The following is a 26,728-nucleotide window of genomic DNA, read 5'->3' on the forward strand; positions in this document are numbered from 1 at the left end:
AAATGAGAAATTGGCTGGCCGGCTGGTAGTGGGATTCCTAGTTGTGCTGGCTTCAGTTCCTCGATAAGCTGATATTTTTTCATGTGGAATCAATGGGCTTAGACAGGGAGTAACTCTGCATAGGATTGTACTGTCAGTGTGTTGATTTACATAGTACATATGAAGCTGCTTCATACTGAATCAAGCCATTGATCTATCCAGTAAAGTGCTGCCTTTTGTGAAGTAGCAGCAGGTCTCCAGGATTTTGAACAGGGTTCGTTTCCCCAGCCCATCCATCTGTCTGTCTGTCTCACAATAGCCTTTGAAGATAACTGGGGAAAGAATCTGAGACCTCCAGGTTGTTGGACTAGAAAGACTCAACTCAGGTTCGTTCCCCACATAGCCATGAGGTTCATTGGGAGATTGAGTCACGATCACACAACCTGAGCTTCCTCCCAAGTGTTATATAAGAGGGATATAAGGGCTCAGGAATCTCCATTCCTACATGTATCTGATGAAGGGACTGAGATCTTGATCCTCAAAAACTTATACCCAGAAAATTTTGTTGGTCTGGTCGCTGCTGGATTTGAATCTTGCTCCCAAGTGGTTATGTGGATAAAAATGAGGGGATGCCCATATCTTCCTTCCTGAGGAAGGGTAGGATACAAATGGAATTAATTAAAATTCTGGAACAAGCATGTTAAAGATAGCTTCTCTTCTGGATTCTGAACAGTGACATTTCTAGACTGCATTTACGAGCTTCCTAAACACACATTGAAACCATGAGTGAACTGTATGTTAAATTTGAAGATTTTTGTCAAGATCTGTATTTACGTAGCTTCTATTTGTTTTTGATGTGAGTTTTAAAGAAAACTCTTCATAAACAATTTTTTTTAAAAAACCCTGATTGTGAATGTGAGTTAATGTCGAAGCAAGCGAGTAGGATAAATAGTAATTAGGGAATTCCAGAGAAGAAACCAAAGTCAAGCCAACTTTTGGGATAAGAGTTAAATGGAAATGTTGAAGGTAACCTGACAATGGCCCAGGTTCAAAGATAGGGATGAATTTCTCGTTTTCATTAATTCTAATATTAGTGTGTATTTTAGTTAAGTTTTGGTTCTCTGTTACTGTTGGTCATGCAGATTTATTTGCGTTGTATACCTGTGTTGTTTGGTTTTTATACACAATTCATATATCCATTTAGATTATCTATACATATAATATTCTTAAGCTGAAATGGGGGGAAGGTTAGTGCTAAGACCAGAAGATGGCCTGAAAATTGAGAGTGGCAGGAGGGACTTGGGGGATCAGATACAGAGAGATGAGAACATTGAAATGATCCTTATGCAGAGGACTAAACAGAGACATTGGTTAGAGAGAACACTGGACTAGGATCTAGGAGAATCAGGTTCAAATCCTCGCTATGAAGTCCCCTGAATGACCTTGGACCAGTCACCTTCTCATTGTCTTACCTACCTCACAGGGTTATTGTAAGGATAAAATGGGGAAAGGAGAATCATGTGTGCCATCCTGAGCTGCTTCAAGAAAGGCAGAATAAAAATGTACTAGATAAAGAGATTGATAGGAAAACTAGTTGACATAGTTGAACAGGAGACCATCAAACCCGATGCTCCTTTTCCTGTGCACTCTCCAGATCAAATGTTACTTTAGATAGGAACGTATTAGGGGACCTTCAGAAAGCCATAACCTCACAGCTGCTTGCACCATCCCAGTTTGTAATATAGGGTTATTGTTACTGTTGTCGTTGTTGTCGTCATCATCATCATCCTACTCTGCTTTTCTGGGTTGTTGTGATGATTGTCAGGGAATGGAGATAAAGCACTTAGAACTCTTAAAATACCCTATAAAAATGCTAAAGATTTATTTAATACTAAGGGCCAGTACTTATACTTTACACAAGTTTGTCACAGGAACTTGCAGCTATACAGCAGCGTTGAGTCCTTGGTGGCAACTGTCATGTAAAAACACAGCAGGGGCCTGATTAAGATCAAGAGCATGTCCTGGGGGGAAGAAGGGGGTCCTGCCTTCCCTCCCCGTACCATTTTCAGGAGCCAAAACTGCCTGGGGATGGTGGATGGTGATGGTGGTACATTGCTGTTGGCAAACTGTGTAAAGTGTAAAGGGTAGTTTGGCCCCAAGTGCTTGAAGGTTCAAGGTACTTCCTGAGATATGAAATGTATAAAATATTGTCAAACCACAAACAAGAATATCTTTTGACCCACCAGCCACTGAAGTTACTCCGAGTCTTTCTTGCTGTTATTCTTGCTCATGCCATTTTCATTGTTCAAGCCACCAATTTCTTTGCTCTGAATGCACCTGAGGTCTTCATTCCATACCTCCCAAGTGCTTGTTGCTGCTTAATGGAGCGATGAGAAGGAAAATGGGGAGGGAAAATGGCACCATGCAACACTCTGGTAGTTTCCCAAATCTCTATAGTGCTGTGATGTAACTTCCAGGTACATACCGGGAAGTGATGTCACGGTGTTCTGTGACACTAATTTCTGCAGTCCCCACCCCTCAATGCTCCTGGGAGTTGCAAATGTAGTTTACAATGAATACCTCTTCCCTTTCACTGGTGCTCTGCAAAGGAAAAAGGGCATTAGAATGAGTTTATTACTGAGATTGGCAACAGCTTTGTATTACTGTCAGATAATAAAACAAAAACAGAGGGGTTTTTTGTATTTCTGTCCCACTTTTGAGCTAGAAATGAGCCTCCAAATGGCCCACAGCAATTAAAAACAATGCTAATACCAAAAACTGCCTATGGAGGGCGTGCTCAGCAATATCTAGGTCAAGGCATGATGGAGGATTGCCTGGCTGTTGCCTTTCCTCCTTCTGAGAGCCTCACCAATCTGTTGCTTGGTTAAGTAGAAAATCAAGTCGGGTTGTGCTGCATAAACAGAGCTAGTGTGGTGTAGTGATCAGAGTATCACATTAGGATCTGGGAGACTCAAGTTCAAATCCCCATTCTGTCATGGAAACTCAGAGAATTAACTTGAGCGAGCTATTCTCTCTCTGTCTCTATCTCTGTCTCTCTCTCTCAGCCTAATCTATTTCATGGGATGATTGTTTATGAGGATAAAATGGAGGCAGAGAGAACAATATTGTAAGCCATTTTCCTCTCCATTTGGGAAAGAAACAGGGTATAAACATCTAAATAAATAACTATATTTTGAGATGTACATTTATTAACAGTTGAGGCAAAATGACAAAGAACATAGAACCTGTTAACTTTCTTTCGTAATATTAAATTTCCTGTTTTGTTTGGTAGTCGTGGATCATCTTTAAATTGCTGAAAGGTTAGGTTGTACTAGTATACATAGCTATCAGCTGGGATTCTTATAGTAAAGTGATTTATCCTTCCTGCTGATGGAAGATGAAGAAGCAGGGAACATAATCTCACTAACAGGTTGAAAGTATAAGAATAACTCAACCCCCACCCAGTCCACACTTCCCAGATTTGCAAAAGATTCCAACACAGCATGGAAAATAAACATTGGTGACATACGGTTTCTGAATTCAAACGTTACCTGGGCAGTGTGGCAAATATACTTGTTATCCTTACCTGCATGGCATGGGACCTAACAATATAGCTGTAAAGTGATCAGCTCTTAAGTGAGAGGATTGGGGAACATGCTAACAGAACATTTGTTTGTGTATGAGCCCCGTGGCACAGAGTGGTAAGCAGCAGTACTGCAGCCCAAGCTCTGCTCGCGACCTGAGTTCGATCCTGGTGGAAGCTGGGTTCAGGTAGCCGGCTCAAGGTTGACTCAGCCTTCCATCCTTCCGAGGTTGGTAAAATGAGGACCCAGTTTCCTGGGGGTAAAGTGTAGATGACTGGGGAAGGCAATAGCAAACCACCCTGTAAAAAGTCTTCCAAGAAAACGTCATAATGCGACGTCCCCCCATCGGTCAGTAATGACTTGGTGCTTGCACAGGGGACTACCTTTACCTTTACCTACCATGCATTTAGCCCAAATGGAGGCACCAAGCAGCTTACAACATGATTCTCACTCCTCCCCTTTATCCTCACAACAACAACCCGGTGAGGTAGGCTAGGCTAAGTAAGAGTAAGAGGTCCAAGATCACCCATTACAGAGTAGAGGATTTTAAAGTCATCACTTCAACAAAGTTTTTTTAAAAAAAAAATTGAACATGTGAGGAAAATGGTGTTCAGCCTCTTTTAGAAAGAAAGGGATTTAAATTGTCCCTGATTTTATCTGCCTGTGCCAAATTGTTCAACGCATGGTCTAAACTGGAAAGAAATTTAAGTGTTTAGAGTAAAGGTGAAAGAAGGTGCTTTCTCGTGGTTGCCAACAGCAGTGCTCTGAGGTGTTTCCTCCGTTGTGATATCAGAAGTAGTATTTTCATGGCATTTTATAGCTGTCTTTTCAGTGCAGAATTTATCAGGGGCCACGCTGAATGCAGAAGAAATAAAATAACACAACAACGGTCATCTGAAGAAAACACAGGGCTGCATATCCCCCCGCCCCCAATCTCTCTTCTACTGAGGGATGATTCACATCCCTCAGTAGAACCACGTGGTCATCATGAAGCCTGGAGTCAGATGCACGCACGGAGTTCTGTGCTGGAAACTCAGTTCCGAGATCCTCAGGGGCCCATAATCCTCCCCCTACATGTTGTTTTTCAGCCTGAAACAGCCCCGGAGAAGCACTGTTTGTCCTGTTAGGGGAACAACTTACATATAGCCAACAGTACCTGTAAATTTCCCCAACAGGTGAACAGGGCCTCTTTGGGGCTATTTTAGGTCAGGAAAAGAGCATGGGGCCTACATGTGCCTGTGCTTTAAATTCCCAGTGGGGTGCTACCTGAACATGACTCTTAAAAGCCTATGTGGGGTACACATAGACTAGTTAATGTGTGAATCATCCCTCATGAATCATCAGGTAGTAAAGATTAACAGAAGAAGATCTCACTGCGGCCCTCCTACATTAATCTCAGCTGGATTGACTGTTTCCCACACAAACATAAAAATAATACTGTAGACCAAGTGTTGGGCTGCGACCATTCTGTCTGGTCTATTCCCCCCCTTTTTTTAAATGAAGGAGCAGTCAAAATTGATAACCACTCCCACCTGTAGTCAGAAGTAGTACCTCCTTTCTCCCAACTCAGGCGGCTGCTTGTCTAGACTCATCCTCTGTTTATGGAGCATCTGCTTCTCCGTGGATGTGTACACAAACACCCTAAAATTTTTGTGTACAAATATGTTTCTTTCTTTTGCATGTAGTAAGACCAGGAAGCTTTTCAAGCAGAAGCTCATCCTTCAAACTGAGGTTGTTATCTCCCTTTCCGTGACAAATTTAGCATCCCTCTGTTGGGACACAAGCCAGGATGTTTTTCGCTAGTGAACAATAAGAACCTGCTAGAGGTTTCGTTCCACAACAAATGTTACAAATGGGGAGCTAAACAATAACCAAACGCTCTCCTCTCCTCTAAATGTTACAACGGTAACATTTAATACTGCAAGAACAGTGAAATCAACAGTAAAGAGGTATTCACACTGGCGTGTATTCTACATTATTCCAACTGCAGAACGGCAATTCTGTTATGGGGTGGATTTCCACTGATTCACCCTCCCACAGCAGACCTCAGCTTTGCCCCCTGTGCTGGTCATGAGGGTCCACTGCCCCCCTCCCAGAAGAAATATTTTGAAAGGCTAGGGTGTAGTAAGTGGAGAAGTCAGGGAATATATATACAGCTTACAAAGCTTGTAAGATCTGAGCGGCTATTTTCATATCCAGGGCAGTGATTATTTATGTATTTTTAAAGTATTTTATCCCCCTTTTCTCCTCCAAAATAGGACTCAAGAGGCTTACAAAGCCAAAAAATAAACAACTGTCTAAAATCTCAATACAACAAGAAGACAGAAAGAGCCCCTCTGCTGTCCTGTACTGATATCTCCTAGCCAGATATTTCAAATCAGGAAAATTCTACTACTCATAGACTGTCACAGTTTAGTCTTATGCACAAATTGTACACAATTTGGTCTTACGCACCTTCCTAAATCTCTGTGAGAGAGATTCCTAAGACTTGGGATATGACACACAGTGCCAGGTAGCTGTTCCTTTTCAGGCTAGAGCAACCTGGGGGTGGGAGGGGGCTGAACAGATGAGAAAACTAGACATGGGCACAAACAGAAAAAAACCCAAACATGGTGTTCGTTGTTCGTTGCCATCCATGAACAACGAACATGGACAAACATGATCATGTTCACCAACATGTTCGTTGTTCGTGGAGGCCAGCAGGCTCTCCTCCAGCCATCAAGATCCCTACTACACCACTCCCAGAAACCCTACCTGAGCAGGCAGCAGGAAATGTACCAATAGTAAAGAATAGCTTGGCCCCAGAGCCTGGCAGCAGCCATGGAACCTGAAGGGGTAGATCCCTATCCCACCACACACGAAAGAAAATTCAAGCTCCAATGCACACCCTGTCTAACATCAGTTGTCTCTCCCTGAAAGCCAGAACTGGGAGCCCCCCTCCCCCCTGGTCTTTTCCTCTTGTAACAAATTTGGAGCTCCAGTTCACACTTGGAAGGAAGACCAAGGTAAATTGGGCTTAGATTGGGGTTTCCAGGGCAACATCAGGAGTTCAGACAGAGTTCAGACAATCCCTGCCTACATTGCCATGGGAATTGATTGCAGGTGCCAGACTGTTTGGCTTGACGAACAGCAACGAACAGCAACAAACGAGGCTTGCAACGACCACCTGTTTGTTTAGAATGGGGCCTCGTGAACAGCTTGTTCGCGAACAGCAGTTTGGGCTGTTCATGGGTTTTTTAGTTCGTATTGCTCTTTGTGCCCATCTCTAGAGAAAACTCAGTGCTTGGTTGGATGTTCTAATCAGACAATCGGCACCCTTTTGTACTGTGTTCCTTGTAAGCTTTGGGGTCCTTAATGCTTGGCAGGCTTCCTCGAGATTGTTTATCTGCTGCTACTGTCAATCTTCCCTTGCTTACCAGCAGGTATTTAAGGCATGTTCTGGGACATGCTTTCAGTTTGCACCAAACAAATGGCTCAGCTTGACTGAGTGTGGCTGAGCATATTATGCGCCCCACAAACCTCTGCAGAACTCAAGGAATGTTCCTTACCTGTTACATTATAGAAAATGAGAAAACATATTGGTGTATGAGTTAAGTGTTGGACTTTGACAAGGGAGGCCTAGGTTCATATCCTCACTTGGCTATGAAGTTCATTGAATGGATTTGGGCCAGGCACTTTTTTTCTAATGAGCTTTCATTCATAGGATGGTATAGCTCCCCCTTGAACTCTGTAAAAGAAAGGTGAACTGCATAGACCCATTTATTTTAGGTCTGATGAAACATAAACACCATCTCTCATTTTTAGTGCTGTATCTGTGTTCTTGGTAACATAGACTAGAGTTGCAAACCCCCCAGTGGTGACAGGAGATCCTCTGCCCTCTGCCCTTCTTTCCTGCTGCTGCTATGAGTAGCAGTGGGAGAAAAAATTAAAAAAACGGCTTTTAGCTGATAGTGTGACTTCATATCTGGGGGGAACCTGGAAGTTATGTCATATATCTCTAGAAATTGCTGTACATTGTATAGTAAAACCAAGTGTTTTGGGCCCTGGAAACTCTATGATAAAACCATAGAGTTTTTGGCATTTCCTAAAGATGACTGATGCCACTTCTAGGAAAAAAATGGCAGTGCTATCAATCCTCTCCAGGAATTGCCAGAAACTCGATGGTTTTACCATAGAGTTTCCAGTGATCTCTAGAGAGACATATGTCACTACTGCTACCGCCTTGTTTCCCCCGTCTCTTGCTGTAACCATAACATACACATACAAGTGAACTTAGAAAACTGAATATTAACACTGTACACTTTATAAACTGCTTAGTGTTTAATATAATGACAATAACTATTCTTTAAAAACAACCCTATTGGTTCTTGAAATGACAGATCTCCAGGTCTGATAATTATTAAATATGGAAAAGGGGGACTTTTATAACCAGTAATTTCTTTATGTGACTGCATGCCATGCCAACTCCTGTTTCTTTCTTAACCTCTTTCAGTGTGCCATTATCTGCAGTGCAGCTACTGATGCACCATAATTAACGAAAGAGGGGAATATGACAGTATATTCAATGCACAGATAAGCAAAACTAGCAAGCTGCACTTACGACAAAGGGCTATGCTGAGCGTGTAGAGCATAGCCTTTTTTTTACTTCTGTCCAAGCCCTATTACTTTCTTGAAGTTTGATGTGTCAGAAACTCTTCATTGTTTGTGCAAATAGCAATTAAAAGATAGCAAAACTACTTGCTAGAAATGGTGGGGCTTGAAAGGGTTTGCAAAAATGGTTTTGGTTCATGGAAGATGCTTTAGGCATGCACTCTGCATGGTGCTACCCAGGGCTTTTTTTCTGGGAAAAGAGGTGGCGGAACTCAGTGGGTTGCCCTCGGAGAAAATGGTCACATGGCTGGTGGCCCCGCCCCCTGATCTCCAGACAGAGGGGAGTTTAGATTGCCCTCCGCGCCAAACTCCCCTCTGTCTGGAGATCAGGGGGCGGGGCCACCGGCTATGTGACCATTTTCAAGAGGTTCCAGAACTCCGTTCCACCGCATTCCTGCTGAAAAAAAGCCCTGGTGCTACCCATTAAATGAGCATTTCCTCATTCTAAAACTCCCTAGATAACATAACTCCGGTCTGCTGAACTGCAACAACTATAGAAATTAAAGCCATGGTAATAAGCGCGAAGTACTTTCTCAAAGCAAAGAAAAATAGGTTAGACAGACGTAAAATTATAAGTAGTTGGTTTGACCTTCAGTATTATGTGGCAAACATTTTGCAATAAAAATGTTGGGAGAGGAAGCATTGTTTGAACAAAAGTTTGTCCAACAGTGGTCCTTGTTTGTAAAATTCTGAAACCAAAGTTATCCAATAGACCAAATTAAGGAAGAAGTTTGGAAACGTACTTAGAATTTGACATTTCCCCCTTTTAGTGATAGGTGTTTACACGCAGAGATAAAATCTCATTCCTTCATTTGGTTTTTGATTCATTAGAACTATGGGCATATTCTTGATGGTCAGTGCAGTTCTGTAGTGATGGTATATGTTTCTATATACTTTTTAAAATGGTGGACAAAGTTCCCTCAAAGAGACAGCTTGCCCAGTTTTCATGTCAAGGACGTCTTCCTTGGTGTGGACAGCAATGCCGGGTTGCAGGAAACTGCCGCTATAGAAGCACACATTGTGCTGCACCAAGCAGCACATGGTCCACTGCTGAGATGGTGATGCCAGGGGGAGATGGGAAGGTGAAGAGACAGGATTCGATTCAAATACGGCCAGAATTGCTCAGGGGGGAGTTTCTGGCAGCAAGAGAGTGGCAGGTGGATGGCTAGGACCAGAAAACCAGAAAAGTCTTTGCAGAACCAATGAGTTCCAAGAAAAAAGGAAAGGGCACTTGTTTGTAGATGGAAAGATGGTGGTGGAGAGACTGTGGCAAACCACAAACCATTTTTGTTAAATTGTTGCTGTATTAGACAGTTTGTACATTAGTCTGACTCAGGTGCAGAAGATCCCTGCTGTGAAACTTGGGTTTGCTTCACAAAGGGTCTTACGTGTGGGAGGAACACTTGTACATCATCAAGTATAAAAACTGGACCTGTGTCTGTTAAACAGTGCATAGCCAAACTGGGAATCGTCTGCCATTTGCTGTGATGAAACAAATGTGTGTACAAGTTGGCACATGATTGCATCCACTGTACCCCTGTAGGAAAAAATGCTGTAGAAGCAGCCCTAGATGCTAGGTTTCTCATAGGGTTGCCAGGTCACCTTACCCTCCTGGTGGGAGGGCGGATTCAGTGCTTACCTTTCTGGTTGTTCCGGAATGTCCTTCGTGCGGTCCTGTGCGACGTGATGACCTCAGAAGTGACATCATCGTGCAAGGCTGAAGAGCATGCGAGTGATTTGCAGCTGGCTGATTTGGGTCCCAAATGGGCCCAATTCAGCCTGTTTGGGACCCAAATCAGCCTGCTGTGAAGCACGGTAATGCTCTCAGGGCTGCGCAATGACATCAGTGATGTCATTGCGCTGGCCCCAGGAGTGAGCCTGAGAGGCCCGTTCCTTGCTTTCCCCCCTGCTGGCTAGGTAAGCAGTGGCGAGGGGCAAAAGGTGGGAGCGGGGGATCCCCCACCAGTGGAATGGGATCTCTGGTTTCTCATGATGTGGAAAATATACTTATTAAGACCCCAGTCAGTAAATGAAGTTTTTGATTACAGGGAATATAGGAGCATGGGCCACAGAGGAAAATATATTCCATTGTTACAATTAGCAGCTGTAGAATTTCCATGTAAACATGAAAGTATGCTTCAGTAGTTGTGCCATGATACCTCTTTTAGCAAACGACTTTTGGTTTAGATGGACACAGGTGATAGGCACAGTCCGCCTGGGTGTGCCTTGCAGAAGTCCTACTACAGCACAACTCTTGGACAAGTCTCTAATGTTTGCATAAGGTCTCTATTAGAGGAATTCCTAATGAATGTCTCCTAGATTGTGTGGAGGATAGTTAATTATATAACAAATCTCACCTGTATGATGCCTATATATTTTGCTCCTGGGGTGATTGGCAGCTGTGTGTGTTGTGTAACTGAAACTGTGAAAATGTTGTGGAGGAAAGGGTCACTCTCTCCCCATATGCTATGGCCCAGATCTGGACTGCTTTCCCCATGGCTGCTTTCGAAAAAAGCAGGGGGGGAATCTGTTCAAGGATCTCCCCTTCTCACATATAACTATGCCTTAAGTTGTAGTGCTACAAAACCTAGTTAACTTAGAGAAAATGATGACAAGATTAGAGATGGGCATGAACTGGAAAAAAACTGAACCATGTGGTTCGTGGTTCGTCAAATTTCATGAACCACGAACTTTCACAAACCTGCCCCTGGTTCGTGAACCAGTTTGTTTGGTTTGTGAAAACGTCATATCCAGGTCAGAAAATAATCACTTCCGGGTCAGCAGAAGGTCACTTCCGGGCCAGCAGAATTTCACTTCCGGGTCAGCAGAACATCTGCAGGAAGTCCATCCCCTGTTGCCTAGGAAACTGATTGATTGGCACCAGGCTGCCTGCAGTGACAAACCCCCAAACAAATCAAACGGACCAGCCTAAAAGTTCGTGGCAGTTCATCAGAAATAGGATCTGACTAACCGTGGTTCACGAACCATGAACCGGCCTGGTTCGTGCTTCATTTTGGTTCATATTTTGGTTTGTGCCCATCTCTAGACAAAATAGCACATTTCTCAATGTAAGAGTCATAGGAAAGTGTTATAATTCAAACTGTTAGACATACAAAAAAAATTTAGTACCTTTTAGTTATAGAGATTACATTGTACTACATAATTTTTGTCAGAAGAATGAAATCGAATTTGGATCCTTCGCCTATTATTTCTCCTTACCAGTTTGGTGTAGTGGCAGGATTTTAATCTGGAGAGCCGGATTTGATTCCCCAGTCCTCCACTTGAAACCAGCTGGGTGAACTCGGGTCAGTCACAGATCTGCCAGAGCTCTCTCAGCCCCACCCACCTCACAGTGTGATTGTTGTGGGGATAATAATGACACACTTTATAAACCGCTCTAAGTGAGTGTTAAGTTGTTCTGAAGGGCGGTTTATAAATTGAATGTTGTTGTTGTTGTTGTTGTTGTTGTTGTTGTTAATGCCCTAATAAGATAAGGAGAACTGGTTTCCTGTAGGGTTATTGCAAAATACTGGAGATCTGTTCTCTTTCCAGTTCTCCAGGAGTGGGGACCAAGGAAATTGAATATGAAACTATTGCCAAACATACCTATTTTATATGAATAAACTAGACAAAAAAGAAATATATTTTTAAAAGATAATGAACAGTTATGATAGGAGTAATGAGACATTGGGTTGGATCCTACAAAATGAAAGGGGGCAAGGGTTGTGAATCTTTCCCATCTCCCCTTTCCCCCAGTAGTTGCTGAAACTTCCTATGGTATCAGTTTTTTCTTTCTAAGCCTGTTTTGGAGTGCCATCATTTTTCATTTCCATTCTAAACATCTATGCAGGTATTATTAATTCCCATCCATTTAGGCCCAGACCCTGGTCCTTTTCACATGGACAAGGAAGTTTAGATGTGTTCTCCCAAGCACATCTAGTCACACAGGGTAGGATCCAGACTAACATTTCTGCGGGTGCATGGACTTCCACCCATAGAGTGCAATTTTCTCTCCTCCACCTTTTACAGCAGCCTGAAATACCCCCTGAAATCCTATTCCTAAGCCTCCAGGGAAAGGATTTAAGAGGGCTTGTCAGGCTGCTGTGGGAGGAGAAGGTTGAAAAATCACATTTCATGGGTAGAAGTCCTTGTGCTCGTAGAAATCTGCAGCCTCCTGAAAAAACAGTGTAATGAGAGCTCCTTGGATAAAGTGGTACATAGAAAAGTGGTTGTGAGGAGAGGGCAGGGTTAGGGCCCAGATGACAGAGATGAGTGCCCCTGCACAAAATGGCTGCTTTGGAGGGTGAATTCTATGGCATTCTACCCTGCTGAGATATAAACCCCACCCTCATAAAGCTTCACCACAAAATCTCCAGGAATTTTTCAACCTGGGCTTGGCAGCCCTACAACAGGGAATTGGATGATATTGTCCCAAGTTCCCTCATTTACTGATGGAGCTTCCCGCCTCAGTGGAAACATTGCAGGTGAAAGATGAAGGAGGACAGTGTTGCCCTTCTTCACAGCCAATCCCTGAGGTAATTTATTCAGGGAGGTCCTCAAGTGACCTGTAGCATCAACCCTTCTGAGGTCTCAGGAGGCTCTTGGGGAAAGGGAGATGGGGAAAAGCTGCAGTGGTGAGCACCATTGAGCATGTGGTACTTAAGATCCAATCCAGTATCTTCAACAAAAGTACTGTGTATGACCAGGGCATATTTGAATTGATCTATACTTGCTTGTCTTATATATCATATTAAGGTAATACATTTTTACTTGTGTAAATGTAATAAAACTGCAGAAATACCTAAAATATGAAAATTAATGTTGAGTCCCCTTCATTTATTTGTTTCTATTTTAATATTTTTTTTCTAATGAGAAGAGATGTGGGCAATACATGTAGTGAAGGATGCCAGAATTCTGGCTTTTCTTCCCACACTTGATAACACAGCCCTCAATTTCACATTCCAGACCTGAAAACATCAGAGATTTCTTTTGTTCAAGTAAAAGCAGCATAGCTGTAGGAGTATAGAAAACATTATCCAAAGGCAAGGGGATCTTTTCAAAAGATGAAATTTTCTAGAACAGGGATGGCCAACTCTTTGTTGTTAGGGCTCTTTTGTATTTAATAGTTATGCAGATGAGGAGATTTTGACAGTTTCTCCTGTCACGGTACTGCAGATGTTTGAGAGGTATGAGGGGGAAATAATCTGTCAAAAGCATTCAGTAAGGTATAGAGGTGTTTAACAGAAAATTCCCAGACTCCTGATGTGTTTAATTGTTCGTCATCAGGGAGATCAGTCAAGTTTGGAGATGCAGCTCTTCTGGATACGCCTCAGCAGAAGGATGCAATGTGTCTGTTGGTTAGAAAAATTCCCCCCTCCCCAATGAAGAGGTTTTTCTGTTAAATAATCTGGTACTTTATGGTATTTGGTGTTTGTTATCTTTCTAAATTTGGTGCAGTACTCCTCCTCCATCTTTTTGTTTGAAAAGTCGCACCTAACAAAATTTCCTCATCTACACAGTTGTTCGTTTAAAAGTAAACTTATTATGAACGGCATTTACCCAACATGTGGGACTGACAGTACAATCCTAAGCAGAGTTACACCTTCCTAAATACTAGCGTGGTGTAGTAGTGAACATGTCAGACTAGGATAAGGGAGATTCAGGTTCAAATCTCACCTCTGTTACGGAAACTCACAGGATGATCTTGGACCAGTCGTATACTCTCAACCCCATCTACCTCACAAGGTTGTTGTGAGGATAAAATGGAAAAAGGGAGACTGTTGCAAGCCTTGGGTCACCACCACTGAGGAGAAAGAGTATAACTCTGTTTAGGTTGTGCTGTTAAGACATCAAAATATAGGAGTCATAACACTTGAAAGGTTGGCCATCCTTGATATTTTTTTTTTATTCTAAAATCAGCACTGATTCCTATTCATGTGGGGAGTGGGCTTGCACGCTCCCCTCCCCTTTGAACTGTCTCTTCCCCCTGTGTCCAGAAGCCACTGTAAAGTGCTGACAATTTAACTTGCTGACAATGTCAAATAGGCAATTTATTATGCTGCGACAAAAAAAGTCAGTGAGATCTTCAGTAATCCTGATAAAATGCTGGCTTTTTAAACAGGAGCCCATGTGCCTGCTGGTTTAAAAGAGCTTCAACATGAGCTGCCCTGTGTAGTAATGTGCACATTTACAGTAGTTAGTAGGGATGGAAATTCTTGTGAATAACAGCCTTTGAATTTTAAAAAATTAATAGCCCCTTTGGTGGGGACATGGGGCAGAGCAAGAGCAAGTGGAGTTAGAGGATGGGAATCAGTGAAGAACCTGGAAAAATATGGCAGATCAGGACTGGAGCTAGGATGGACTTTGGAGAGGAAGGGGAGGAGTCAATGAGTCAACAAGTCAGTATCATAGGCAGTGAAACATCTAGTCTGTCATGGATGGAGGCTGACAGACTCTTGACTTTACTTGCTTTTCAGATCCCAGTAATAATAGGATTGTCAATCTCCAGGTGGGGTGTGGAGATCTCCTGGAATTACATCTGATCTTCTGATCACAGAGATTAGTTCCCCTTGAGACAATGGCTGCTTTGGAGACTATAGCATTATACCACACACACCCTAATCCCTGCCCTTCCTATCCTCCACTTCCAAATCTCCAAGAATTTCCCAACCCAGAGCTGTCAATCCTAAATAATAGTGACTTGATGTAATACAGTTTTACTAGGAAAATGTTAATTGGTTGAAACTCCTAGCAGTGATGAGCTTCACAATCAGCCAAGCTGCACCTGCTAATACTACTTTCACAGTAGGAGGCATTCACTATGCATAAGCTTGTTGTGAAATTCAGTTCTGAATGTAGAATAATGCAAAATCATTGCTTTAAGAACAATGTTTCAACACATGCAGCTTCGCCCAGCCCTTTGTGACCAGTGGTACTTGCTCAAAATCCCTCTTCTAGAATATTTTAGAAATAAAGGCTTACTGTTTGGCTTTGCTTCTGGTCTCCCTGATAGCATTTGTGCCATGACTGGGGACAGAGATCACTAGCAGCCCGCAAAAAACTAAAATAATAAAACAGTTAAAAAAATTGTAGGGTTCTCTTGGCAGAGCCCCTCACATCTTACGATGCACCAAAGAGTAGTGGAAAGATGGGTTGCCAACTCCGGGTTAGGAAAGTTCTGGAGATTTGGGGGCAGAGCCTGGGGAGGTAAGGAAGTTCAGTGGGGATGCAATACCATAAAGCCTGCTCTCTGAAGCTGCCATTTCCTCCATGAGAACTGATCCCTGTAGTCTAGAGGTCAATTGTTCCAGGAGAATTACAGACTCACGTGGAGGTTGACAAACCTAATAGAAGAGGCAGCCAGCATCTGGGGTCTGGATTTGGCACTTGTGTGGTTTGTAGCTTATTTCTTAGCTATAGTATATATTTTCGCAGATAATTTTTTAAAAATTGCACAGTATCTAAGGTAGCAATGATTAGTTAATCTAATCTCATTGCTTTTCCAGTCTCTTCGGAGATTTAACCTAAGGATAGCACTCTTTCTTTCTTGCTCTCTCTGTAACTGGAAACCATGCCTAGATCCAGATAGCAGGAATATATAGGTGGGTAATCCCCTCCCCCCCTCCAATCTCACAGACATATAAACCTTTCACATTTCTACCCAGGCAGATAAAGGCCGGGAGTCCACGCCACATGCCACCTGTCTAGCCTCCACTTTAGCAGGCAGAGAGCCCTGACGCAAATCCTCACAGGGCCCCCCCTCCTCTTCCAGAGGCTCTACCAAATAGGCACCCAATTCCCTGTATATACCTCCCCTCATCCAGCTACAGCCCAGGGCTATTGAGGAAAAGAGAACTCAGAAGTTATTTCCCCCATATACGCTGCCACCATTTAAATCACAAAGCCCATTTAACGAGATTTCTGTGTGTGTGTTTTCCCTCAGCCAATGATTTCAAGCCAGCCAGGGTTAAACAAAAAATAAACTTTATTTCCAAGATGGAACATAGGAGTGAACAGATTTTAAACTAATGACATACTGGAGTTAAAATAATAATAACAACAATAACATTCGATTTATATACTGCCCTTTAGGACAACTTGATGCCCACTCACAGCGGTTTACAAAGTATGCCATTATTATCCCCACAACAAAATGTCCTGTGAGGTGGGTGGGGCTGAGAGAGCTCCAGAGAACCATGACTAGCCCAAGGTCACCCAGATGGCTTCAACTGGAGGAGTGGGGAATCAAACCCAGCTCTCCAGATTAGAGTCCCGCGCTCTTAACCACTACACCAAACTGGCTCTCAAGGAAAGGTTCTCAAAAGGAAAGGTTTCAAAAATGAAAGAACAGATTTACAGCCAGCTAGCTTTCTGCTACCTGTCTGAGCAGCGTCTCAAAACCTTTCTCACTCTCATTCTCTCAAAAGTTCTCTTTTCCCTCCAACAGACTGTAACACTCATTGGCCCAGCATTCCACCCACTCCCCTTGGCTGTCCCTCAGGAGAGGTGGAGCTGGAGCCAGTCCTGTCCATCACAACCCATTGCTGCCACGATGTCACAAACTCCCTCATTTCTTGCGTTGGGATACCTATATGAAGTCAGTTAAATAGTGAGATTGTACTGTCCTGATTATTGATTTCAAAAGACGTATTTTTAAAAAATCCTCTTGGCGTGATGGATTCTGGATTACTTTGCTGAAATGTTGCCCATTTTAGGAAATTTAAATTAACTAGAGGAAAAAGAAACCTCTATAAAGAAAGATAGTGATGAGCTATAACTGGCCTGGTGTATACAGATGCTAGATGCGAGTCCTAGTTTGCTTTGAATCAACAGGGGAGCACCACTACCCCCGCACACCCCTAGGCAAATTTCTAGCATCTCAAAGTCCTGTTTCCTGTATATGGTTGTTAAATCGCCTTTTTAAAAAGAAGCTGAGGACTGTGAGGAGTTAGTCACAAATTATGTCACTCTTCAAGAGGGAAGGAGGGGGTGAATAGCAAAGAAGGGAAGGGCTGAAAAACTGGAGAAGCAAACAGATGAGTATGATATCACAATAATACATTGTTTGTAAATGTACAGTTCTTTTCCTTCTATCTGCTCCTGTTTTCAATCCATTAAACTTAGAGCAATTATAGGGTTGTGGGAAACACCAGTGTTACTTTGCTTATTCCCACAAACCCTTTTCAAATGTCATGAACATACATGCCAAGAACGTGCCAGCTGTACATTTCTAGAGCACGTTACTTATGATCCTCCAGATGCATAGTTGCCTTGTTGTCTTGAAAGGGAATTTTGCACATGCATACAGCCTCAGTACACACTATATGAAATTCTAGTTTGTTTATATTGCTACTGAAAGTCTGTCTGTGATCCTTGTTTATTTTCTGTTCCTGTTGCTTAACTCAAGTTACTATCATCCTGCCCCACAGCTATATCTTTAGCTGCCAATGTGAGGTTTAAGTCCAGCCAGAATTATATCTTTCCCTTCCCTCACACAGGCTAACAGTTTTGTTCCCGTAGAATGTTCATGAACATTCCATGCTATCTCATCAACTCAGCCAATCCATGTCAGAAGCCTCACTTATCACAAATTCAATCAATATATATTGATATTAATGAATACTGCTATCCATTTTCCCCTTTTCAGCTAAGCTCAGAATTTGATCAAGAGTCTAATACTTGTTGTGGAAAGAAAATAGTTTGTGCAGTTGTGGTAATGCATCTGAAAGTACACGTGATGCAAAGTTGCCAAAGAATGATTGTGTAGTCTGTTTAAGGGGCTTTTTCATGATCTGCAGTCACATTCTCTTACATGACCTCAACCTCTGAGAGTTTATACTGCCACCCACCTGCCCCAAATGTTTCAAAAACCCCAAATGCTTGCTTAAGAATAAATTGTGGATATGGATTTAAATATTGATGTGCAAAACTGGGATCTTTGTGGTACAGAATCTAGCTTCTTTTGTTTCATTGTGAATGTTCCTGAGCATTAACCAGAAAGAGCATTTTTGTCTGCTTAATGTCTGTTCTGCGTTCAGAGATCTCAACATACACTTTCTTTCTTTCACAGTCTGATACCAATGCAAGTTACCTACGAGCTGCCCGGGCAGGCAACTTAGAAAAGGCTCTTGACTACTTAAAAAGTGGAGTGGACATCAACATTTGCAATCAGGTTGTAGAAATATTTCCGTTCTTTGTTTTGACTATACTTCTGCTTTCTTAGATCTGCGGCTATTATGTGAACAACCAATGACAATGAAAGATTCAGCAATTGGCACGCCTTTTGTCTTCCTGCAAGTGCCATTGATGTTAGTGTGTGCCAGAAATTGTATTGAACATTGTACAAAGAGTGGGGAAAAAAGGTCCCTGGCAGAGTGGCTTACAATATAATAGACTCTACACAAAAGGGAAAAAGGAGATTGTGGTAAGGAAGAAGAGAACAGAGGAATTCAGATACGTAAGAGTTACATCATGAAGGATTTTGTCCTGCTACCTAAACCCTGGTGGCTGCTGTTTACTAACTGTTCATTCAGGAGTTCTCTTTGCTAAGGAACTTCTTGTTTATCATTGCTCTTAATTAGTACCTAATACCGAACATACCAATTTATACCTAACTGGCTGATGCAATACTGTTGGGGAGCCAGAACTCTGTTATGTAAGCAAAATATGTGGGATGAACATGTTCAAATGTGTGCTTGAAATAGTGCTTCTTGGCTTATAGAGGAAACACCAGTGCTGTGTGTGTGTTATGTGCTGTCAAGTCACCTCTGACCTATGCGACACTATGAATGAAAGACCTCCAAAACGTGCTATCGTTAACAGACTTGCTCAGATCCTGCAAACTGAAAGACGAGGCTTCTTTTATTGTCAAGCCATCTCATTTTAGGTCTTCCTCTTTTCCTACCACCTTCCACTTTTACCAGCATTATTGACTTTTCCAGAGAATCTTGTTTTCTCAGGATGCGACCAAAGTACGATAGCTTTAGTCTTGTCATTTTAGCTTCTAAGGAGAATTCCGGCTTGATTTGATCTAGTACCCACTTATTTGTCTTTTTGGCTGTCCATGGTATCTGCAAAACTCTCCTCCACCACCACATTTCAAATGAATCAATTTTCTTCCTGTAAGCTTTCTTCACTGTCCAACTTTCACATTCATACCTAGCAGGGCTCATTTCGAGGGGGAACACACAGGAACGCAGTTCCGGTAGTTCCTCAAAGAGGTCACATGTCAGGTGGCCCTGGCCACCTGACTCTCGGCCATTTTGGGCCTGTTTTGGCCTGGATTGGGGCCAAAATGGCCCGGATCGGGCCTCTGACGGGTGGTGGATCACTCTCTCGCTCATCAGAGGCCCGATCCTGACCATTTTGGGCCCCTTTTCAGCCATTTTCCACCCCTTTTTCCATTTTGGGCCCAATTTTGGCCCTGAATGGCCAGGATTGGGTCCAAAACCACCAGAATAGGTGATGTCAGGGGTGTGGCATATATAAATCAGTTATACTAATGACACATTTCCGGTGATGGCAAGAGGCATGGCATATCCTAATGAGATACGCTAATGAGTTCCTCAAGCTCTTTTTCTGCGAAATGACCCCTGATACCTAGTAATGGGAAATACCATAGTTTGGATTATCTTGATCTTGGTTCCCAGAGAGATTTATTTATTTATTTTATTGCATTTCTAGACCGCCCTCCCCGTCAGACGGGCTCACGGCGGTGTAACAACATACAATTAATAACATACAGTTTAAAAACAATAAAACATTATAAATAAACATTAAAACACTATTCCATATACAATACAAATTTCTCAATTGGTGGATATAAATATTAAAATACAGCATTTTAGGCACAGGGCTTGGCTCTTACATCAAGCCCTGCTTCACACTTATGAGCTCCTGCATGGGTGGTGGACGGTCTTCAGTGGTATGGCCGGTGAGAGGACAGCCTAGCCCCCACCAAATGCCTGGCGGAACATCTCCGTCTTGCAGGCCTGGTGGAAAGATAACAAATCCCGCCAGGCCCTAGTTTCCTCAGACAGAGAGTTCCACCAGGTTGGAGCCAGGACCGAAAAGGCCCTGGCTCTGGAAGAGGCCAGACGGACCTCCCTGGGGCCAGGGACCATCAGCAACTGCTTATTAGCTGATGGAAGCAACCTCCGGTGAACATATGGGGAGAGGTGATCCTGAAGGTATGCTGGGCCCAGTCCGCATAGGGCTTTATAGGTCAACACCAGAACCTTGAACCGGACCTGGTACTTAACTGGTAACCAGTGCAGTTGATGGAGGATGGGTGTTATATGTGCCATGATTGGAGCTCTGGCAACCACTCGTGTAGCTGCATTCTGAACCAGCTGCAGTTTCCGAATCAAGCCCAAGGGAAGCCCTGTGTAGAGCGAGTTACAGTAGTCTAATCTGGAGGTGACCGTTGCCTGGATCACTGTCATAAGGTCATGGGTCTCTTTATCTTTAAGATATCTTTATCTTTAAGGATCTTCTCTAGCTCCCTCACAGCTGTTCTTCCAAGTCTCAGTCTTCTTCTGGTTTCTTCATTGCAGTCTCCCTTTTGGTTGATGATTGAGCCAAGGAATAGAAAATCTTGTACAATTTCAGTTTCCTCATTGTCAACTTTAAAATTGTGTAATTCCTCAGTAGTCATTACTTTTGTCTTCTTGATGTTCAGCTGTAATCCTCCTTTGGCACTTTCTCCTTTAACCTTCATCAGTAGTCATTTCACATCTTCACTATTTTCTGCCAGTAACGCTGTGCCATCTGCATATCTCAAATTGTTAATGTTCTGTCTGTGAATTTCCACTCCAGTTTCTTCTAGATCTAATCCAGCTTTCCTTATGCTCTACTCTGCATAGAGTTTAAATAGGTAGGGAGATAATATGCATCCTTGTCTGACACCTTTGCCAATTGGAAACCATTCTGTTTCCCCATATTCTGTCCTGACAGGAGCCTCTTGTCCAAAGTACAGGTTTCTCATCAAAACAATCAGATGTTGTGGAACCCCCATTTCTTTTAACACACTTCATAGCTCCATAGCTCCACACAGTCAAAAGATTTGCTGTAATCTATAAAACACTGCCTGATTTTCTTCTGAAATTTCCTGGTATGTTCCATTAGCCATTGTAAATGTGCAATGTGATCTCTGGTACCTCTTCCTTTTCTGACTCCAGCTTGAACATCTGGCATTTCTCGTTCCATATATTGTAAGTCTTTGCTGTAGAATTTTGAGCATCACTTTGCTTGCATGGAGAAATTAACGCGATAGTCCAGTAGTTGCTGCACTCTCTGGCATCTCTTTTTTTGGAATTGGAATGTAGACTGAGTGTTTCCAGTCTGTGAGCCATTGTTTTGTTTTCCATGTTTGTTGACAGAGATTGATTCCACACACGTTGGATAATGCACTTCCAATCCTCTTTATAGATCATTTGGAACGGATTTTTTTGTGTGCGGAACAAAAAATCCACCTCAAACGATTGATAATGTGCATTGAAAGTGCATTATCCAACGTGTGCGGAATCAGCCAGAGTCTTGTTAAGATTCTAATGGACTCCATTTCTGTAGCTTGAAATAGCTCTATTAGTATTCCATCTACTGCAGGTGCTTTGTTTCTCCCAATTGTTTCAAGTGCAGCTTTTACTTCACTTTCTAGGATTTCTGGTTCTTCATCAAAAGATTCTTTGTCGAAAGTATTTGTCATCCTTCCATCTCTTTTGTATAGTTCTTCAGTGTATTGTTTCCATCTTTCCTTCATTTTGCCCCGATTAAATACTGTATTTCTGTGTTGATCTTTCAGCATCCCAAGCTGAACAGATCTCTTGTTATTCCTTTTTTGTTTTTGTCTTCTGTTTCTTTGCACTGGTTATTATAAGAGATTTCTTTGTCTCTGCATACAAGTCGCTGAAAAGCTGCATTTAAAATTTTAACCCTATTTCAGTTGCCTTTTGCTTTTCGTCTATCTTTAGCTATTTTAAGAGTTTCCTCAGTCATCCATTTAGGCTTCTCTTTTCTTTTGACTACGGGAATTGTCTTTGCACATTCTTCCTTGATAATATCTCTGATTTCAGCCCATGGCTTAGTATTGCAAATCTGTTCCTTATCTGGTCTTTAAATTCTTCAGGAATATTATTTAGATTGTATTTTGGCACCATGATTCTTTGTGTTTCTCTTCAGCTTTATTTTAATTTTTGATATTAACAACTCATGATCTGGACTGCAGTCAGCTCCTGGTCTTGTTTTAGCAGAGAGAATAGAGCTTCTCCATCTTCTGCTTCCAATGATGTAATCTATTTGGTTCCTGCATTGGTCACCGGGTGCTGACGTCAGCATTTTCATCGTTCTTGAAGGAGTATGACACTAGAGTCCAATGCAAGTAGCTTGCATATTTTGCATGTTCTACTACTAAGCTGATGAACTCCATATATCCATGAAAAAAACAGGCAATATTAGGAAGAAATGCCATGGAATCAATGTTCCAGCGACTGTTGTCCTTGGGACTGTTATGCGCAAATGGGACTTAGATCTGAATAAGTATATTTAGCACAGCAGCCACGTTTACTTTCCTGGGGTAAAATAATAATAATAACGTAAGCATTTCAAGAAAATAAATCCCTTTGAACTTCTTTGTAAACATGGTTAGGATTGATCTGGGTTTGTTTATATTCGTCTTCCTTTTCCCTTCTCTCCATAAGAGTTGAAATTGACATTGTAAGCTCCTTTGGGCAGGGACCTATCCTTTTTTGCTTGTTTTCCATATGATCCTCGGCTTCCATGTATATCTTTGCTGTACACCATGCTGCAGATTCAGTGGAAGAAACAGAATGCATAATAGCTATCCTTAGGGTGATGATGACGATTACGATAATCATCCTTATTATTTACTTTTTATGCAGCACTGTGACTATGCCTGGTGCCATATAAAGAGAGAATTGTTTTATTTATTCCAAGGATGCCTGTCTGCTTCTCACCCTGTATGTATTATGGCATGCTGAAAGCAATTAACTTGAAAGCAAGTTTGAAAAGGGCCTCTCTTTTTATCCTTTTATGTAAGTCCTCATCATGTCCAATGTGACCTTTGGGCCTCTTGACATCTTGTGTGTTGTTGTGGGCACCCTGCATCACTCTCATTCCTTTCTGTTTTTATCAGAATGGGTTGAACGCTCTCCACCTTGCCTCCAAAGAAGGCCATGTAGAAGTTGTTTCGGAGCTGATACAGAGAGGCGCGAATGTGGATGCCGCAACAAAGGTCTGTAGCAGATAATCTCAGTGTTCTGTTTCCCTGCATGGATTCTGCACTGACAAAAGTGTTGGCCAATTATTTACTGACAGTGAGGTGCTAAGCCTGGCCAGTAGCCAGATTTTGTCAGACAGAGGGGACCTTAAAGGTTGGGAGCTGCCAGTGAAGGAGACAAGAATTGATGTCTAGTGTTGGAATGACTAGAAATGGATGGGCAAATTCGACCTGCTGTTTTTTCTATTTAGTCAGGATAAGGGGGCATAGCTGAGCACAAGAGAGGAAGAAGAAGGCTCTCAGGCAGAAGCCTCCCGTTGTTGAACTAGGAGTGATTCCGCACACGTTGGATAATGCACTTCCAATCCTCTTTATAGATCATTTGGAACGGATTTTTTCATGCGCGGAACAAAAAATCCTCCTCAAACGATTGATAAAGTGCATTGAAAGTGCATTATCCAACGTGTGCGGAATCACTCCATGAGAGCTTCCTGGAAAAGCTTGAGATCTTGGAGAAGTGGTCCCATTCAGAGTGGTCAGTCTTGTCTTAAATGGATCACTGGTCTTAATCTGCATAAGGCCACTTAGTATATTGAACTATTGTTCTGCAAACAGAAGGTATTGTTAAGGCTGGAGAGGTGATGATCTTTTACACTGTTTCTGCAGGATAAGGGGTTATGCAGGATGTATATCATGAGATTGTGTATGGCAACTTCTGCCTATTATGTTTGCATGTCATTAGCTGGTGTTAGATCAGCTTTTGTGGATGATGGGACACTGGCGGTGGAATTGCACTAACGGTTTTCAGTCATGTTTCTGCAACCGTGGCCTTGTCTGTATGTTCCTACATGCTTACATTGAACATGCATGGAAGGGAGTGGGGTTATACCTGCCCCACACATTCTCTGGAAGGTCTCAACAGAGCTTGCTGTTGTAGGTTTGAACATGCTGTCAGCCTTTAAAGTTTTTCTGATTGCATGGCAAAGCCTATGTATTTACTGCTCATTTCAGAAGCCATGATCATGTTACGGTGAAAACATCAGGCATACAATTATTTGTAAGGAAGAGCCAACTCATGTTCACTTGACAAATGGAACTGTGGATCAGGATCTGGATAACTGCGGGATTTAGATCATGTGTTCAACTGTACATACATTGAATGTAACTTGGCCAGGGCCAGCTCTACGGTTGCTGGCACCCAGGGCAACCAAAGTCTGGCCACTTGCGTGCGCTCTCCCAGCGCTGCATGATGACATCACTTCTGTGACATCATCATGCAGGGCACGCATGCCACCCCGTGGCAAACCAGCTGTCCTGGCGTGCCGCAGAGCTGGTGGCGGCAGCGCGAGTGACTGGGAGGCCACCTGCGCTATTCGCCTGCCCCACAGAACAGGGGGTGTCTGGCTTGCTGCGCGCCCTCTATCCTGCGGGGCAGGCGAATGGTGTGGGTGGCCTCCCAGCCACCCGCGCTGCCTTTCGCCTGCCCCGCAGGACAGGGGGCGTGCAGCAAGCGCACCCCTTGTCCTGCTGCCCATGCGCTCCCAGGGCTGGCAGCTGCGCCCCCTCTTTGGTGGTGCCAGGGGAAGACTACCCCCCCTGCCCCCCCCCCCGTCGATCCGGCCCTGAACTTGGCAATTGAAAATTAAAACTAAGTTTACATTGTACATGAATTTATTACTTACTTAAAACATTTATATGCCACATTTCTACCCAAAATAGGGTACCAAAGGCAGCAAACAGATACTGAAGCATTAAAATAACATTTTAAAAGTGTATATAAATACAATTAAAAACATATAGCTATATAAAGAATAAACACACACACAACCAGGGAGGAGGACCAATAAGAGTTTACTGGGGATATGCCAAATAAAACAAGACAGCCTTCATTCTCTGGCAGAAGACAATGACAAAAGGAGACAGGCAAATCTCCCTGGGGAGGGAGTTCCGAAGTTTTGACCCCACAACCAAGAAGGCCTTTTCTTGGGTTGCCAGTCATCTAGACTCAAATGGTGGGAGCACCCAAAGAATGGATTGCAGATGCCTGCACCATAACTTGCGAACTGGGTTAGATTTTCTGCTGAATGTGTGACAATTTGGGCCATGGTCAGTGGGTGCAGTCCCACTCCCTTCTGCTCCTGTAGGAATATCGGAGGGCTAAGATAGCAAGCCTTGACCTGTATAGCCCAGACTAACCTGATCTTGTCAGATCTCAGAAGCTAAGCAGGGTTAACCCTAGTTAGTACTTGGACGAGAGACCACCAAAGAAGTCCAGGGTAGCTATGCAGAGGCAGGCAGTGGCAAAACCACCTCTGGAATTGTCTTGCCTTGAAAACCTCCTAAGGGGTTGCCATAAGTCAGCTGCGATTTGACAGTACTTTCCACCACCACTAAAGATAGCATAGAAACATTCTTGTACTGTAGGGCTGGACTGAATGCCTGAACGTTTCCCAAAATAAGCCGCTTCCTACAAAATTCATAACTTTCATGCAAGGACGAAGGTTCTGCCTTTCCCGTAGCATGCTTATTCTGTATATGTATAGATTATTACATGTTGGGGAACATTCAGATATTCGATCACCGCCTGCAATCTGAAATAGTATAGTCCAGCTATGGATGCTTCATATGGGGCTTCTGCTTACCTGTGTTACTCTTCTTTTGAAACAATCAAAAGTGATACTTTCAGGATTCTTACAAGAACCTCATGGCTGTAAACTACATATTGCCAAGTTCTGCTACAGCGCAGAAATCTTATGTTCTGGAATTGGTGGGTAAGGCATAGCTCTGATTGAGACAGTGAGTTTGGATTAGTATCCTCAGAATTCCAGCTTTCATTTTGTTCTGAAGGTTCTCGCTACGGCATAACAGGTACTCGGTCTTTAAATGGAAGAACATGACCTGTAAATACTGAGCAGTCGTGTTCATAAAACTCTGAAATCCTCATAGTTCTAAGTGTATCTCATGATGAAAGGTAGGACTTCTTATTTCAAACTTAACGAGTTGACTAGGGTTCTTGGCCCCTCCACTTTGCTGATGGACTGGATAAAGTGGTCAGGGGATGCAAAGAAGAATAGGGTTTCAGTACTTTTAATAGCTGGGTAGAAGAAAAAAATCGGGCAGGAAATTCTGGCAGGTGATTCTTGTCATGCAAAGAGGGGAACATTTGAACCTGCAGCCATTCTGTCTCTTGCACGACTCTGTCGCATTTGGGTCACCCTCAGTATGGAAATTCTTTTAATGGAAATCCAAATTAAAACCTGAAAATGAGTTACTGTCTCAT

At 42.8% G+C, this 26,728-nt stretch overlaps 1 protein-coding gene across 1 annotated transcript in view; it reads left to right on the plus strand.

Annotated features, from left to right (window-relative positions):
• The window catches only part of ANK3 (ankyrin 3), a 307,582-nt gene that overhangs the window by 78,458 nt on the left and 202,396 nt on the right, over window positions 1–26,728 (plus strand). The window contains exons 2-3 of the mRNA XM_054982849.1: window positions 18,283–18,384; window positions 23,365–23,463. Of these exons, the coding sequence (XP_054838824.1) occupies window positions 18,283–18,384; window positions 23,365–23,463 (201 nt within the window). The remainder of the gene's footprint in view (window positions 1–18,282; window positions 18,385–23,364; window positions 23,464–26,728) is intronic.

This window comes from Eublepharis macularius, chromosome 6, assembly GCF_028583425.1.
Source record: "Eublepharis macularius isolate TG4126 chromosome 6, MPM_Emac_v1.0, whole genome shotgun sequence".
Lineage (NCBI taxonomy): Eukaryota > Metazoa > Chordata > Lepidosauria > Squamata > Eublepharidae > Eublepharis > Eublepharis macularius.